Below are 19,028 nucleotides of genomic sequence, written 5' to 3'. Positions count from 1 at the left end.
GATAGATATAGATATTTCCTTATCCATGATGCAATTTTTGACTAATGCATTAAATGTTCGTTCATACCGACGTGTCTGGCTGGCTCCCGCCGGGTGCATTGCCTCCGCGGCGGTGCAACGTGACCGGCTCAGGGTCGGTCTGGACGAGTCCAGGGACGAAGGTGGCTCTACAGCGTCCCCCCGTCTGCACCTCACCGCTTCCCGGGGCTGCAGACCACACACCTCGCTGCGCCCTGCGTCCCGCAGCGGAGAGACGGGGCCCCCCTCGACCCCGGCACAGCTGGCGACCAGCACGGACTGTTCTCAGTGCAACCGCGCCGCCCAGGCGAAATGAAGCCGTTTTAATCATTAACGTGCATTTATTAAGGAAAAGTTCAACTGAGACTCAGCTTTACTATAATGTCAAGCAAACAAATAATTGTTTTTAGGTGTTAATCTTGTTAAATTTTGAAGAACTGCTCCCGTGCATGCGCCTGTAGCCACCAATCGATTTTTTTTGCAGCTAATCCATTTTCGGCACACCGGCCCATGTTTCCCGGGGGTCAGCGGTGACGTGTAATAAATGTGACTTATACATGTTTTTTTTTTTCCTCCTCTTGATGCTTTTTTGATTGACACGAGCTATACTCTGGAGCGACGTATAGTGCAGAAAATACGGTACTTTCAGCTTTGCACATCAATCCAACGTGAATATTTGTGCTTATTTTGCACCGTTTCCACTGTTTGACCACATTTAAAGACCATAACGATCTTTGTTACACCGTGAAGTCACGTCTGTTAAGGCTCCAAGCCCTGAAAGCTCAATTCACACGTTCACTGCACATTTCTTATAAAAACGCCATCACATCCTGCACAGCCACTCCTACACATCTCTCAATCTTCCTTAGAAACTTGAAGTTTTTTAATTCAAACGTATAAAAACACTGACGGCTGCGTCTCTGATGTGAAAGAAGAAAAGCTCCAGTCAGCAGTGGGTAAACGAAAGAGGAAAAAAATCCAACTTGTGGGTGGAACAGGACACTCTGTGCTCCATCAACTCCACTTTCTCCAGTGTATAGCCATCCAAACACATCCCTATCATGGAGCTATCTATACCCGAGCACACTTTGCAATCTCCAAAGGAGGCCGCCGGGGAGACATGGCACCACTTCAAGTGCAATTTCACCGTCACAAAAGCCGGAGCAGCGTTGAGGAAGCGAGCGCTTCGGATCTTGTTTATAAATAAAGTCATCCATAAATGATGGGATCTGTCAAGTGTGTGAGCAAGGTGCAGGTGTGGAGGTGAAATGTGGGCTCCCCGTCTCTCCTCGCGCTCGGATGAGCAGCAGGCGGATGCTGCAGAGAGGGCACCGACTGGAGGTGGGGGTGTCGCCCCGGAGGGACTAAGGGCTCGCTTTGGGAATGGCTGAAGCAGTCAATGTGACCGTTTGAAGTGAGCTGATCAAAGCTGCTGCTGCTGCGTCGGTTTCTGCTGCACAGAGCAGAGGAAGTGGACTGCGGAAAAATAAAAATAAATACATTTTAAAAGTTCCTGGGTGGGTGAAGCTGCTGCTGATGGTTCACCGTCAGGACTAGTTTGGGTCTCCACTCCTGGTGAAGCGCACGACCACTCATCCGCTCCAAGCACCGTGGATTTTATCACCCGCTGCCAAAATACGAAGGCGGACGATAACGTTTTCACCCATGTCTACGTGTTAGCAAAATATCTCATGACGCACCACACAAATTTAATGAATCAGCAGATTCACTATCCTGATTATCTTTTTGATCTCCCGTCTAATTAAAGATGGCTGCCAGAGCGGATGGACCTCAGCCAACGCAGAAACAGCCGTGGCTCACTCAAATCTACAAATGAGCTCAAATTTGAGGCGGTAGGAGCCGAAGAGTCCTTCACAGCGTAAACTCCGAGTGTGGCGTCTTGTGATATTACACAACTATGTTCAAGGTTTGACCATTCAGCTTCACTCCATCGTTTGGCATCAAACAAAGGTCTTAGTCTAAAACTGGCGGGAAAGGCGGAGGGCGATATGCATTCCTTTAAAGAACGCAAGGCTTATATTATTTTTTCCCACAATCAGGCACTCATCTAAAACAATGAATGCTCACATCTAGACTGAAGTATTTTTCTGTCACTTTGAAACAAACCTGTTTAATTTGTCAAGAACAGCATTTCTTACGGTGTTCCTAAGGTGTAAATGAACTATTTAAAAAAATGGAATTACATTTGAAAAAAACTGAATTACATTAAGCCAAACAGGAAGTTTTTTTTTTTTTACTTTGTTAACAGCATAAAACCGAACAACAGAACAATATACAGTACACACACAACGGAGATACAGTTTGGCTTAATGTTATTCAGTTTTTTCAAATGTTCATTTACACCTAAGGGCCATCATAATTTCTAGACATTTACCACAGTTCCATTAAAGCTGTTGACTGATCTTTTTAATTGGATGCAGTGTTCTTTCTTCCAGATGTCAGAAGATTAAACAGCTGTGTTCATCACGTTATAGTTTTTTTTTTTGTCTATTGTTGTCGTCGTTGTCCACTGTTGTCATCACTCTGTTAAAATTCACGTCTCTCTTGTCAATGAGTCCCTGAGCTCAGTGGGAGTAACCCGTCTAAATAAAGGTTGAATGAACGAATAGTCCTGCAGAGTGGTGGTGGTGATAGTTTTAGTTTCTGACATGTCGTCACTACTTCCATCTTGTAGTTCTGGCTCAGACGAGCAGCAGAACCAGGACAATCGGGTCATGCAGTGTCGCCCTTTAATTTCCTGCTGACGGAGTTTAGCTCGTCCCACTGGAGCGTCACAAAAGTTACCGTTAAGTCGAGTCTCGGTCAAAACAAGTACACAACTGCTACGTGTTAGCGTGTGTAAATGCAGCTGTAAATAATAACCCGTCGTATTTTCCAAGGAACTATTGGTGGAAAACAGAGTTGGCGTGTGCAGGTGAGTTTTAAACGTCTTTCCTGCCTCTCCTCCTCTTCAGAAGGTTTATTCCTCCACAAACTGCTCAAGGACTAACTTATCTCAATACCTGGAGAAAAAGCTAATCGCGTTTAAAACATTTAGTCATATATTAATATAAAAAATGTTTTCTGATCATTAAGTTCATCGAGCTGCCTCATCAGAGTTGAGTTTGAAGCTCTTCATACAAACGGATAAAAACACGTTTTCCATGACGACCGTGTTAGAGATGTGCACGGTTTAAACATGACACAGGTGGTATTCGTGCAACTTTTCCCTGATGGCCAGAGCGGGTCAGATCCCCAGAGTGCAACCCACAAACCCCACAACATTTGAGGGTGGGGCGCTGGATGAGTGGGAAGCATGCAGATGCACCTTCCTCCCCTTTGTCCCCTTTAGTTTCCGATCGGAGCGCTTGCTGCTCTCGAATCGTGCCCACTCCTTCCACACTTGTCCTTGACTGAACCTCTCACTCCCCTGGTTCTCTTCAGCAGCTTCTCAGGGCAGCAGATGTGCTCATTGTGCCTCCCACCCCCAGCACCCTTCAGCAGCCCCTCCAGTCCGCAGAGAAACAAAAGCTCAGGACTGAAAGAAACAACTCAAACAGAGTCACACCTGTCCATCAGACATTTGGTGTTTTAGCTGCAGAAGTTCAACAGGTTCCATTGAACTCGTTTCCAGCTTTGTGTGGATTTTGTTGCGGGAGGTTAAAGGTTTTTTTATATAAGCTGCAAATAATAGACGGAGGAATGGATGTGCAATTAATAGAGTAGCTTTTTGCACGATTCTGTATATAAAAATACTAAATCATGCGTCTTTAACATCTCCATAAGTAAATAACATTTCATATCCAGTTTCTGAAGGGCGACTGAATGGCAGCACACAATGCTGGTGAACTGTGATGTCCATGCTTTGTTCATGTGCAAGAATTTCATCAAGAGTTGTGAGGAGATAAGGGTAGAAATAAAAAATGTATTTGTATTTTGGACCCCATCAGTCTGAAGGCTGAGTTCAGAGTGATTTCTCAAAGGGCTGCAGCGAAATTACCCAGTTTTTCATTTGGAAACACTGAATCGGTGCCTACAACAGGGATATTGAACTAAATTACTCAGGGGGCCACAGTTACTGAAAGCCAAGAGCTCAGGGGCTGGACATCCAGCATTTATTGTCATTAAGTAAATTTATTTTATGGTTTAAAATCTAGTTTTATTTAGCGGGCCGAATTGAGTTCATCCATGGGCCTGATTTGTCCCTCGGGCCGCCAGTTGAATAGCCCCGACCTACAACCTGTTGGCACATACATATCCACAAAAAATGGAGATGTTCTTGAAACGTTTCTGCTTATTTGCCACAACTCCGTCACAAAATCTCTTCCTTATGTCTCGGTTTGATCAGTTTCTCTCAGTTTTGTCCCCAATCGGGGAAAAACGTTCAAACCCTCCCAAAAGGTGGTCTCTCAGGTGACGAACAGCACTCAGGAAGGAGTCTCTAAAGCGGCACGCAACGACACGATGTGCACGACGCAGGCAGCAAAATAATGTGCACGACCAAGAATGCAGTTTTGCAAGACGAGCACATAAACAGGCCGTGGTTCTCAAAAAACCTGCTGCTCAAAGCACAGAGTTCAGGAAGAGTGCAACAAAAATCGTCTGTTTTCTCACGTTTTTCCTGCAGTTCTGAGTCGCATAGATTCAGAAACTGCCCAGAAAATTTGACTCATGGAAACTAAACTGAGAATGCCAAAGTTCACGCTCAATAATCCAGGTCACAATCCAACAATGTTCAGTCAGGTCAGCTGATAGTTTCTGTTTTTGCTTAGACGTTTAGCGCTTCATCCAAAGGACTTCTTCAATCTGAGGAGCCACCAACAACCTGAGTCCCACAAGCAGCACACACCCATAGTGGGAAAAACAAACAAAACAGTTTGCTGGTGATAAGATGGCCTCCGGGGCCCACCCTCTCCCCCATCAACTCCTCTGAGGCATTCATGCCTAAGTGGTTCAAAACACCATAGTTCATGCTCAGTAATCCAGGTAAAAATCTAACGATGTTCAGTGAGGTCATCTGGATGGTTTCTGTTTTGCTGAGACATTTCATCCTTCATCCAAAGGACTTTGATATTTTGAACCATGGCCATAAGATGGCCTCCGGGGCCCGCCCTCTCCCCCGTCAACTCCTCTGAGGCAGCCATTCCAAAGTGGTTTAAAATATCAAAGTCCTTTGAATGAAGGACGAAACATCTCAGCAAAAAAGAAACCATCCAGATGACCTGACTTTGGTATTTTAAACCACTTTGGTATGGCTGCCTCAGAGTTGACGGGGGAGAGGGCGGGCCCCGGAGGCCATCTTATCACCAGCAAACAGTTTTTTCCCACTATGGGAGTGAGCTGCTTGTGGGACTCCGTTTGTTGTCAGATTGAAGAAGTCCTTTGGATGAAGGATGAAACGTCTCAGCATAAACAGACTGGTTCAAGACGAGCTCCAGACTTTCATGACTCCGACTGTTTTTAAAGACAAATAGTTTCACTTGTTTTTTTACAAATGTGGTCAAATTTCCTGCAATGGGGAGGAAGAGGAGGTGAGTCTCGAGAGGAATTTTAAAAAACTGTTGCAAACATTGAGACATTTCGGAACCTCGTCAGAAATGCTGCTTACAATATGTCACCAACAGCCTCGTTAGATACACACGTTAGGGTAGCTCTTACGTTTCGCTCATTATTTGAAATTATTCTGAATAAAAATATTGAACACTGTCAAATATGACACTTTTAGGCCTATATTTGTTCAACCTGCTACACGCTATTCACCCGTCTTGATACAAATTGGGGAAAAATACAAAGAAAATACAAAAGAGTTGCTCGTTTTTTTCCTAGACTATTAAATATTTTGTCATTGCTAAGCCGTGTTCGAGCGGCTCCCATCGTCTCGGTGCTGAAGGGATCGTTTCAGGTTTTACAACTGCAACGTTCATTCAAGAAGATTTTTGTCAGAAACGTCAATCTAAGTGAACGCCACACATTTCTGTTTGCAGTCAGTTTTGTGAAGCGCAACTCAAAACATTCTCAGTTCGTTAAATACGTTAGTCTCTTTATGCTTTTCCAAACAAACGGTAAGTCTTTAGTTTCTGACTGTTGCCAAAGCCCTCTGTGGTAGCAGCACTTCAAGGCCGGGCTTGTAATAAATCTGAAATAGTGTGAGTCATCAGAAGCTAAAAGTGGTTTTTATTTTTTTACAACGTCCTAAATGACTCCCCTTTTTCTTTTCTTTCTTTTTTAATTCTGTCCGGTGGAGTTTCACGTCCTAATAACTTATCGTTCTGACTTTTACAATGGGGCATTAACTAAATGAAAGCAGGAAGGAGCCTATCAGCTGCGTGCAGGGCTTTTCAGCAGCAGCTGGGCTATTTAAGCAGCTTATATATTATAAATATATTATAAATATCTTTTTTTTTCCTTGTTCTTAGCATGAAGATGACATTAAACGGAGGCTGAGATGTGGTTAAAGAACGCATCTCCACTCGTAACCATGGTCACATTTACCGGCTCATCTAACTGAAATGAGAGGTCAGAAGGAGCAGGACTTACATCCTCTGGGACCTCCCAGAAGTGCTCGCCTCATTATTTATGGGGGGGACACGTGGGCTGCTCCAGACATTTTGTATGCGTTTAAAACTGGGTATGGAGAGAAGTCAGTGCACGACTGTGCACGTCTATGTGTCACTGATGGCAGATATTCTTGGAGGTAATTAGACTTCTGCCCACCATCCCCCTCCTAACTTACATCCTACACGGGCGCTAACGGCTGGTGACCTCAACACAGAGCTCCAGCTGCCGGCGTCACTAATGGCCGATCAGAGATGGAGAACACTGACGAGGAAACGAAGGATGAAATATACATACACCCAACAATTCACCTCCGAATGAGTTTACCCTCTTTTCTTCTGCATTACTTCACTTTGTATTATTGGCTCCTTGAGTGACGGTGCAGTACAGTATATACTGTTTCTGATATTATAATTATAATTATTAGTTTATTTGACAGGGACAATGCACACAAACAGACCAGAACAATCTGTGACTGATGCGTTGCACAAAGAGTATATAGCTACAGCTAATTCGCAACTCCAGTCGCTGGTTTGGCATTTCTACGCATTAAAATACAATTTATCAATTAAATACAGTAAGAATACATACAATATGTATTCCTGCCTACATATTCATGTAATCAACCTTACAACCTCCAAATTCATAATCAAAACTAAACATTAATATACGAACAATTTAAAAATCTAGGTACAATAAAAATACAAAACATTTTCCTCTCTACTAGTTTCAAAATAACCACGCAACTTCCAAATTTATATTAATATTCTTGCACATCCTCACATTCAGCTAACATGCTAAAAATTGTAAATCACACTAAAACACTCCCACAAAGACTTTCTCATCCATAAAATCTGAGTATTAAAAATGGTCACATCTTTGATTTTCCTTTAGCCAAGATTTAGTCATGTAAACAAACTTTTTTTAGTTCAGGTGTAGCTTTTACAAGCGGGGACAATAAGTTCCATAATGTTGTGCATTTTATAGGAAAACGAGTTCTGACCAAACGAGGTTCTACATACGGGAGTTGTGCAAGTTCTTTGAAATAATTCAAAAGTCTGATTTAAACCTGCAGCTTGACTGTTTAAGAGCCGAGACATTAAGCTCCAGAAAGCAGACAACAGTGGTGCGACAAAGAACGTCTTCACTTTTCAACAACTTCAAACTGGCAACAATCTGCAGAGAATGCACCAACTGGTTCCTGTGTGCATGCTGGTTCTGAATTCACACCATCCTGTTTTTTTGTTCCAGATGTGTTTTGCAGCATCTGGATAATTTGTGCTGTTTTAGTCATCCATGTACCAAAATGTCCAGCTCGTTCAGGAGACATGGGCTGTGACTTTTGGCCTGTCAAGATCTCTTCATCATAATTTTTGCTGTACAAGTCACAGTTTTTGCATAAATTAGCACGCCTGCAGCTTATACAGTGAAGCGACGCATTTGTTTTTATCTCCCATATTTATAACCCAAATCTTTGGCTGAGCTCTGACAATTTCATTCATTCTGACATGGACAATATTGAACACTACCATTTTCAGCCACAAGAGGGCCCTGGACTAATATGGCAAGCCAAGAGTCTCATTAATAGGTAAAAGTCGCTATTAATGAGACTCTTGGCTTGCCATACTAAGCCACCTTTATCTCGCTCCGGAAATCCTGGAGCAAATGTCAAATCGGCTGCATTTCACCGCGCCGCCCTGGTGAAATGCAGCCGATTTGACCATTAAAGTGCATTTATTAACGAAATGTTCAGCTGAGACACACCTTTACTATAAATATGAGCAAACAAATAATTGTATTCAAGTGTTAATCTTCTTAAAGTCCTCTCGTGCACGCTCCCGTGGCCGCCATTTGTCAGCCAATCGATTTTCAACACAACACTGGCCCACGTTTCTGGATTGTCAGCGATGACGCGTAACAAATGCAACGCATCAGTGGTGATGCATAATCGATGCGACTTACACGGCGAAGCGACGTATTTATGTCCTTTTCCACTTTATTAGACATATTTGGACTGATGCGACTTATACGGCGGAAAATACAGTAATTGTTTTCCTTTTTCAGGAACGTTTTTAGGGTTTTAAAGATGGTACTAACGTATTTTAGCTCAGTACATACCTGGTACTTGCAGGGTACGGGGCTGTATTATGAAGTGACTTGTTATCCAGTCTACTTACCATGTTAATACAGGGTACTTCCATGGTACTTCTATGGTACTTCCATGGTACTTCCATGGTACGTACCCAGTATTTTCAAAGAATGCACCTTTTGGTTTTGGGTACTTACCCTGTAAGTTTGGGATGTGCAAAAGGTAAGTATCTATTTTTGTTTATTTGGGGCGGCTGTGGCCGAGTGGTCAGAGCAGTCGTCCCCCGGTGGGAGAGTTGGGGTTTGATTCCACCAGCAGTCACGTGCCGAAGTGTCCCTGGGCAAGACAATGAACCGCCCACTGCCTCCGACGTGTGTCCCATCGGTGAATGAATGCGATCTAAAGCACTGATAAGTCTCTACAGATTCAGATTATCTTTGTCGGGGTCTAGTAGAGTGCTGTGTGAATGGGTAAATGAGGGCACAGATTGTTGTAAAGCACTTTGAGTCTCTTGATTAGATAAAAAGGTGCTATATAAATACAGTCCATTTACCATTTGTACCAAGTATGTACCAAGTTGTACTGTGCAATACTACTGAAAAGACTAAGCTACCATAAAAATGTCCAAAGAAATTAGCATGAAAAGAGAAAGCTTACTATAAATTTAAAACCAAATTTAGGTGTTGAATAAAATCCACATTTAGGTAAGATAATCTAGGGGAAAGAAGCTCCGCCCACAAAAAGAGGTGAAAAACGATCCTAAATGTTCAGCCTGTAAATCAACATTTTTCAGTCAACCCTGAGTCCTTGGTAGTTTTCTTTGCATGATTTACAAACTTGAGCTGTGCGTTTTACATATTTTCATTTTTAATTTATTCAAAGATATTCTGAGCCAAATTAGGACTACAACTACTATGTTGAAATATTTTGCACAACTAAAGTCCCAACGCTGGACTTGAATGAAGCCGTCCTTCTCCAAACACAAAGCAGAACTGCCCCCAAATATTACTTCATTAAATACTGGAATCTGTGCCAAAATAAAAGCATAACTCTCAAAATAAATTATGTGATCTTAGTGCCAGATGATTTTCTCGTGATTCCAACAGTCTGAAGTCGAATTAGCAACATCCTGAACTTCTTTACTCATCATAAGAGAGCAGAAATTTTGAGCATTAATAAAGGTTAAAGGTTTTATTCAGGTTGGGATCGTTTTATTATACGCACGTTTAGCATTTAGGACCATTTAAATCCAGTCATGCAAGTTCTGGGACACTTTGAAAGATTGCAAAATTAATATTTTAATTAAAGCTTTACGGCATTCAATACGTCTATTTATAGAGAATCAGCTGCAGCTCCTCCACCTTGTGCTCCTTCTGTTTACTCATTACCTGAAACCGTCACTCCTCCTCAGGGCAGATCATCTTTTCTTCTTTGCATCATCCAAACAGGTTTCATTCAGACAGTTGTCGCCTCCGGCTGCTCAGGCAGTGAGTAGCAACAACTTTTAAAGTTCCCCTTCTGTGCATTCATTCAGGCTTTTGAACAACACTTGCAAGAATTTCGTCATTCTCCCTTCAGGACGAGAAAAAAAATGCATTTATCGTTTGTGTTTGTATCTCGAAAAAACTAATAAAAATCAGAGCTCGCTAAGTTTAAGGTAAATAAAAACACTGATTTAAACACAGCCATTAAGTGGAGTGATCCAGAAAGGCCCAGTTCAGCAACTGTACGAGCTAAAAGGAGATAGTTGCCTCCTGGTTGTTCCTCGGCTCGTATCGGATCTTTTTCGGAGCGTCCTTCTCTGAGATGAACGTTCAGAGGCAAGAGTCCGTCGATTTTATTTTTGCTCCGAGTCGTGGGTTTAGATCACCCACCGTCATTAAAAATTAATCAAGTGGGAAAAGTGTGGAGGATCTGCGAGCCCACTAAACTCTGAGTGTTTTTACAGGCCGCTGGACGCCCCGCTGCACTCAACGTGGAGCTAAGGAGCATAAAGTGATCAGGAATGTTGGAGGGTTGCATGGGTGGAGGAGGGGGGTCCTCAGACCACACTGGAAGTGGTGATCTGGAGATTGACAGCCATGTCCATCTCCTGTTGATGCTGTATGTTCATTTCCTGTTTGTTGAGTTTGCACTTTCAGCATGCTTTGCGGCATTTCAGCTGTTCGTGAATCCAAACATTCGGCTCGTTGGGGGAGATGGTGCTGTGACTCTTTACGTGCTTTTTATACATTTCAAAGGATTTTACATTTACACTTTCCTCTAAGAAATAAAACGCGATCGCTTGAGTTCTTTCAAAAATCCGTTTCAGTTTATTTTCATTTTCTGCTTAGGCTACTTTTTTGTTTTTAGCTAGCCTTTAGCTACCATTCTGCTTATCTTAATTAGCCTTTTGCTACTGTTCTGCTACGTCTAATGTTTAGCTAGAATTTTGCTTCTTTTACCCAACCTTTTGAAACTTTGCCTTTTAGCTACTGTTATGTTAATTTTAGCATTTATGAGGCCATTTGTTACATTTATCTTTTAGCTAACCATTTGTTACATTTAGCTAACTACAATATTTAGCTTTTATTTAGCCGTTGGCCATTTTTAATTTTCAGCTAACCTTTTGCTACCTTTTTATTTTAGCTACTGTCTGCTACTTTGAACATTAAGCCTTTGTTTACTCTGCAACTAGCATTTTGAAATGTTTAGCTTTTAGCTAGCCTTTTGCTACTTTACTTTTAAACTTTAACCTTTTACTACGCTACCCCGTCAACTGATGGTGCTGCGACACATGGAGCGGTGCTACGCTAATTGCTAGCCTTTCTTTCTTAAATTAACTAGCATGTTGCTTCTTTTGGCTTTTAGCTAGGGTTTTGGTTCCTTTAGCTAGTGTTTTGCTTTTAATATCAACAACTCAGTTTCAGCATCTTCACTACATTTCGGCACTCATTCAGCGCTCACACTGATTTTTCACAGAAAATGCTAATTCTGTATTTACTGACTGGTCTCAAAAGGTCAAACGCAAGTAAAATTTGTATTTAAAATGTAAAATATTCCTCACAAATTTAACAGTAAAACTTCAAAAAACAGGTTTTCTAAGAGAAACTAAATTACTCCAATACTACAGGATGAACAATCTGACATTTTCTTATGAATTCAGACGTAGTGAGGAGGTGCTTCGATCCTTAGAAGATTTATTAACGTTTTCTCAAAAACAATCAACTTCAGGTGTTGGTTCGAGAAAAGAGCCGTTAGCGCTTGGAGCAAATCGGGCCGATTCAAGTCTCTGTAAAACGGGTCGACTTATGGCCGTGTTTGTTTGTTTGTTTGTTTGTTTGAGTCACTGTAATGGTTGCCTTGAATCCAGTGGACTCCCAAAGTCAACCAGTTGTTCACCGGTTCAGTGGATATTTTGCTAACAGACAAACAGAGGGAACTGCACAACTGCCATGACAAGATTCACGTGAGTTTCTTCTTCAGCGTGAGCTTTGCATGACTTCACACAAGACGTTCAGCCGAGTCACGCCTGGTGAGAGTCGAAATGAAAACCTCTGCAGGAACTTTTGGGGAATCCCGGCCTGCCCGGAGTTGGACACGTGAGAGCGTGCCTACGTCTTGGAATGATACTGGTCTCAGGTCAGGCCTACTGGGACTCTTTCAGGCACTTTTTCCTGCACAAGTGCATTAAACCCTGGGGCAGAGTGGAAACCCAGACTGGCTGACGACCAGCGGGGCCCAGGAGGACCGACTGTCGTCCCCAACGGCCTCAGACACGTTATCTCTGAGCTACATCGACATTTTAAGGTTTGACAGCTTGAGTTGCTTAAAGAGCTCATTGAAACGCAGACATCCATCTCCATCACATGACGACTGCAGCGTGAGGCAGCAAGCGTGTCCAAACTTCTGCATGCGTGGGCCAAAACTGGCAAAACTCGCAGGCCACAAACTTTTAAATTGATTAATTTTTTTTAATGTGTACATAATTTTTGCTTTTTTTCCCATTTTTAACTCAATGTGAACAATAAATTGGAGAAAAGGACAAAAGTTAATTAATTTTGGTGGAGACGAAATTCTGTTGTTGTAGATCCAAAACATTAAAAGCTTCGTAAGCATATTGTATATTATATTAATTGATAAAATGGTTTAGTTCATTTGATTCGTCAGGTCTGCAGTAGTCCCTCGCTACTTCGCGGTTCGTTTATGGCGGACTCGCTCTATCGTGGTTTTCAAAATAAAAATTGGACATGGCACACAATTGGCTGATTGATGGATGAGCGGCACGATCGGCATGGAATTTTTATTTAAAATAAATTATTTAGCACCTCCTGCACCTTTGTGCAGCCCATACTGCAGGTTCAGTTTCCTCCTGCAGCTGAACAGCTGATCTCCGTGCAGAGCAGAAATGTGGGCGTGGCCAAGAGCGCTTGCAGGTGGATGAGAGCAGCGGAGGCAGGAAGCTGAAATCATGACATTCTGTCTCTTTTAGAGCGTTTAGAAACATTGTGGGAAGGGTTTCAAATGCCTTAAAAACAACAACAACAACAACAACAACAACAACAACAACAACAACAACACTAATAATAATACTAATAATATATATATACACACACACACACACTAGTATAAACTACTACTTGTACTACAATTCCTACTTTGTTGTTTTTCCACTTATTGCGGGGTTTTAGGGTTCGGATCCCCCGCGATAAACGAGGATCTACTGTATTGTGTTTTATCTTTTTGTGCTTGAATAGTTAATTTTAGGCTGTTCTTATTAACAAAAGGTGGCTGTTCTTTAAAAACAGGCATTAAAAAGGGTTTGGATCATGGATGGCCCAAAAAAGTTATGGAAGTGCTGAAAGAAAAAAATAATTGCACAGCTGGCAGTCGCTCAAACAGATTCAGAGAAGGTTTGAAGAGACACGAATAAAATAAATTGACTTGTATGTTGATTATGCCACTTTAACACTTTATTTAAGCAAGTTTTATGAATGATGCTCCAAAAGTCAACTTTCTGATAGAAGTCAGTAAAGCTTTGTGGTGCTTTGAACCATGAAATGGAACAAAAAGTGTATTATAGCCAAAAGTTTGTATGGTAGTTGTAATTGCTCTTTTTAAAAAATATATTTTAATGTTTTTAATATATAAAAAGTATCAACATTAAATTTGCAGAAGGTCTACAGCAGCATCAATGTCAAGGCCCGTGAGCTAAAATTACACCATTCTTAAATTGCAGTTGTGGGACTTACAAAATCACTCAAAGGGCCACAAATGGCCCTCGTGCCGCACTTTGGACACCCCTGGTCTAAACAACAAAGTCCATGCTCAATAATCCAGGTACACAATCCAACATTTTTCATAGTCTAAAGTTTCAGGAGAACCAAAAACAACTAAAACTTCTGAATCCTTCATTAAAATATCCGCCTTCTGTAAACTCTTCATGGTGACTGCACTCAGTGGCTTCCACTGAATCTGTGGCTGCAGTGATATTTTGCTAACACTACAAACATGAGTGTTTTGCCCTCAGCAGCAGGTGATAAAGACACACACATCCAGAAACATCTGTGTTTGAGTTAAGACCCGCAGCTCCACGTCAGACCTCGAGGAGATGCTGGAATTGTTCAAACCAAAACGATCAATGACCGACTTCCATGTTGCAATAAAAGTGCTGGGAAACGTTTCACTGGTCTCACGGTGAAACCTTACCGGAAGAGCCGAGAACAACGCAACAGCCTGGGCTCCAGCCACGATCGATAATGTTTGTGGACGGAGTCAGACGCTGGCAGCAATTAAAGAGGAGACAATGTTCTAACGAGGTCTGAGAATGGAAGAAGAAAACCAGAGGCATGATGGGGCTGAAAAAGACGGTGGTTTGGGAAGAGCAGGTGGAAAATTGAGCGCATGAAAATGTCAGGTGGATCGTCGTGGAGCCGCTGGGCAGGAAACGAACAAAAACAGACAAACTGTGCAGCTCTGTTACCCCTAACTTTGTTCTTTTGTTCAGGCCCCGGATCGGTTTCTGAAAAGGTGCGGAGGCGCCTGCACGTTGAACTCTAATCCCAAATATGAGACAAGTTGCACCGATCCGCGTCATTAAAGACAAAAAGACACGTCTCGATTGAAATGCTGCGATTTTCACTTGATCTGTTAGCGCTTGAAACAGGTTTCAAATGACTCTCAGCTACCTTCACGCTAAATTTTAACTCGGTTTCCATAAAACTGTCTGCATTATTTATTATTTTCTGTTAGCCAAGGTTGATTAGCTGTGGTGGCCATCTTGAATTGGACTGACTTCAATCGTTAATCAGTTGAAGATGTAAAACTAGCGATTAAGAGTTTCATTAAAATTCATTCCGTGGTTGATGAGGCATTTTGACAATAGATCAGTTAGCGCTCAGATTATGTTTTAGGGACGACTCTCAACAACTACCACACCAAATCTCATCTCGGTGGTTTGAACTCCAAAAGGTGAATGAGTCGTCATGTTTTCATACAAGTCACAAAAGGCCATGGAGTGAGCGACTCGCGCCCCCATTGACTTAACATTGAAAATGTCCGTGACCGCTGTACCTGCAAGTTGTGCACGTACAAGCCTGAACCTCCGGCAGCACCTCCGCATGAGATGCTTAAAGACGCCCTGTAATTTTGAAGCAGCCAGCTTCTTCCTGACGGAAGTTTTAAGGCTTCGAAGTTGAACAGCGGTTTATCCAAAGATCACCTGCTGAAAGTTTCATTGTAATCTGTGGCTCATGAGATATTTCGCTAACTGGTAACACGAGGAGCCGGCAGAGAAGAAGGTGAAGCAGTAAAATAAAAAATTCTGTTCCTAAATGAGCGATGATGGAAGACGGGTGATTTTCTACAGATGAAAGCCATTTTCATCCGAGTGTGAGCAATTATTGTCTTGTTGAGAGAAAATATGAACATCTGTGTTTACTGTGAATAATGGCTCCCCTCACAAGGACCTCTGAACACACACACACACACACACACACCCCATGGGCTGGGTGACATCATGTTTGTTGTGAACTAGCCAGATCCTGACTGAAGATTAAAGCCCGACTTCACTGAAGGTGGTTCAGGGCTTTAAAGATGCACAGAAGCACAACATTCCCAGTGTATCATTAGCCTCCCCCGACTGGGAGATAAGGAAGTCTAATTGCGGGCCCCGGGGCCCCAGAGGACTTCAACCCGAGTGACTGGCAGATTTACTCTCCGGGTCGACAGGAGGTTGGAGAAAAAACAACATTCTTTCACGACTCAGCATAAAAATACTCCCATCGTTTATCCTGGAAGATGGTCGGAGGTTTGGGAATGTTTGTGGTCAAAATAGAAATTAAGAGCCGAGCACTTCCTGAAGGGACGCACGTCACCTGCTGCCTTTCATTTACCTCGAATCAGGTCGACTCCAACAGTTATGCACAAACGATTATTTTCTGGGATTTTTGATAGAAATCTGTTCAGCGGGTCATGAGACATTTAAGCGGACACAAACAAGAGATCAGAGGAGCGTCCAGCCGTTTCACTGCTCATCTGCCTCGGCTTCTTTGACTTGTGGAGTCTGAGTACCGTATTTTTTGGCCTATAAGTTGCAGGGTTTTTGCATAATTTGCATGCCCTGTGACTTATACACCGAAACAACGTCTTTATGGATTTTTTGCATATTTATAAACCAATTTTTGGCGGAGATATGACCGTTTTCATTCATTCAGACTGAAAATATTGAACACTACCATTTTCAGCCGCTAGATGGCAGTTGATTAGAATGGCATGTCGTGTCATGTAATAGGTAAAAGTGGCTATTAATGATACAATTGGCTTGCCATAGGCTGCCACCTTTGTCCAGTTCGCCTGGAGCAACAGTAAAATCAGCTTCTTTTCGCTGCACCACCTCGGTGAAATGCAGCTAATTTGACCAGTGAAGTGCGTTTATTAAATAAAAGTTCAACTGAGACGCACCTTTGCTATAACGTCGAGCAAACAAATTATTGTGTTTAGGTGGCTATCTTGTTAAATTTCGAAGAAATGCACAGCGAGTCCTCCCGTGCACGCTCCAGCGGCCGCGAATCGGCTTGTGAAATGCAGCTGATTTGACCGTCAAAGTGCATTTATTAAGGAAAAGTCAAACGAAGACACATCTTTACTATAATTTTGAGCAAACAAATATTGTTTTTAAGTGTTAATCTTGTTAAATTACTGTTAAAGTCATCCCGTGCACGCTCCCGCAGCCGCCATTTGGCAGCCAATAGATTTCTGGCACAACTCCGGCCCACGTTTCCAGGTTGTCAGCGGTGACGCGTAATAGATGCGACGCATTTATGTTTTTTCCACTTTATTAGACATTTTTGCACTGATGCGATGTATACGGCGGTGTGACGTGCACAGTGGAAAATACGGTAGTTCAGATCATTAAATCCATCTAAACTGAGAAGAACCAGACCGACTCACAGTTCAAGCTGCATCTTCTGCTGGTGTCACCACCAGCTGGAATTCTGGTTTGTAATTTACTTTTTTTTGCAGGGAAAGCCCCTGAAATAACAAAACATCACAAAAAGCCATCAGCTGAAGTCATTATGAGGGAGGTGGATTGGCCAGCTGCATAAACTCTCGAAACCTTATTTTCATAAACGACTCATTAAGTCAAAACGTACAAGAATTCACGTTCAGCGCGATGAAAGCATGTGGCAGTTAAACATTTGACCCAACCCGGCTGCAAACCTGCTTTCATCTGAGGAATGACGAAAACGTTTAAACAGTTTGAGCAATTACTGATCCCTCCAGGCTCATCCTGTATGCATTATCCATGCCCTCAACCCCCCCACAGCAGAGTCGCCTGACCCAGAGCATGGGAAGAGTCAGCCACACACAGTGGACTGAACTGGAAGGAATGCAAACACAAGAACCCGGCTGGCACAGACGCCCACCCCCAAAGACAACAGCCATAAATGCCAGACTAAAGGGGGGAAACGAAACATGCGAAGGTGGCCGGGTCAGAGCTATTCGTCAGAGGGATGACGGGTGTAAAAGTTGCACGAGAGGAATGAAGGCAGCTCTCTCACGGTCACACTTTGGAACGGGCAGCGTGGTTCTGATTTAATGCCAGCACCTAAAGGTGCCCAGAGAGGCAGATAAATCTGCTGCTGCCCTCACAGCTCAGAGAAATGATTCATTTTTCATTCAGTTCAATCAATATTTGAATGCATGGCTGTGCGCCTTTAGTGTGCACAAATTAATTGAGGCACAAAGGGTTTGGTGTTTATTTTGCAAAGAAATGTCAAGACTTGTTGGTATTCTTGAAGTGACTATTAATCCGTGCATTCAAAGTAATTGACCTAAATTAGAACCACAGGTGGCTTCAAGCTTTTAATCAGCCTTTTTTAAAGTGAACAAACGGGTTTGGTTTGGCTGTGAGCGCCTCGCCGAACAGCAGAGAAAGCAAAGGAGAGAGCCATGAGGGCCTCAGAAAGACATCCAGGTTAAAGGTCAGGGCTAACATCTTCCTCTGGCTGCAGCTGCCAACTGTAGTAAAAACTATAAGGTTTGTGGGACTGCAGCCAACTTCCCTGGACGTGGATGCAAGAGAAAATGCGACCCCGGGTTGATCAGACAGAGTGGAAAAGAAACAGTCCAGAGCTATTCAAGATGAACTCCAAGATCAACGTGCGTCACTGTCTGCGCACAAGAGCCGTGGCATTTTGAATCATAATAACAAACACAAAAACGGATCATTTGTCTAAATGTGTTGACAAACCTCACATTTCCTAAAACTGATGAGACAAAACAAGAGCGTTTCGGCTTCAGTCACATCCGTTGAGCTTTCCTCTGGTTTCCTGTCAAAAGGCACCAACAAAGTGAAGTAAGTATCTCACCTGACGTGTCCCACATATTCAGCTCAATCCGATGTTTGTCGATCTCAAAACTGGCTGTGTAGTTTTCAAACACTGTGGGCGCGTAGTTCTGAAAACAGAAGATGTGTTGGAGTTAGACCAGAATAACCTTAATATATGAAAAGAACATTTATCTGCAGTCAATTCTTCTTCAGGGCTGAGTTCCTCCAGGCAGGTGGATCATCTAACCAGCTAAAGTTCAGCTGTTTTGTCCCCACATCTCAGTGACACGAGAAAAGTTCAGAGGTTTTCATATGAACCCACCTCTGGGTAACAGTCCTTGGCAAAAACGTGCAGCAGCGCCGTTTTCCCACACTGCGTGTCCCCGACCACCACGATCTTGCAGCGGCTGCCCACAGCCTCCATGGTGGGGTTAGTCCGTCACACGTGCTGGGTCCTTGACGCGGGGGACAACCGCATCCAACATCCGAGAGGAGGAGTCGAGGAGTGAGAACTGAAAAGAAGGATCCACTTGACGCGCAGCACCCGTGCGCTCT

At 42.9% G+C, this 19,028-nt stretch overlaps 1 protein-coding gene across 1 annotated transcript in view; it reads right to left on the bottom strand.

Moving 5' to 3' along the window:
- LOC119421895 (rho-related GTP-binding protein RhoN) overlaps positions 1-19,028 on the bottom strand; it is a 45,416-nt gene extending 26,388 nt beyond the window's left edge. The window contains exons 1-2 of the mRNA XM_037689261.1: positions 18,796-19,028; positions 18,514-18,601 (exon numbers count right to left, since the gene is read on the bottom strand). Of these exons, the coding sequence (XP_037545189.1) occupies positions 18,514-18,601; positions 18,796-18,897 (190 nt within the window). The 5' untranslated portion in view covers positions 18,898-19,028. The remainder of the gene's footprint in view (positions 1-18,513; positions 18,602-18,795) is intronic.

This window comes from Nematolebias whitei, chromosome 15, assembly GCF_014905685.2.
Source record: "Nematolebias whitei isolate Nwh7 chromosome 15, NemWhi1, whole genome shotgun sequence".
Taxonomy (NCBI): domain Eukaryota; kingdom Metazoa; phylum Chordata; class Actinopteri; order Cyprinodontiformes; family Rivulidae; genus Nematolebias; species Nematolebias whitei.
The sequence above is the reverse complement of the archived record's forward strand: the minus strand, read 5'-3'. Positions and strand labels throughout refer to the sequence as shown.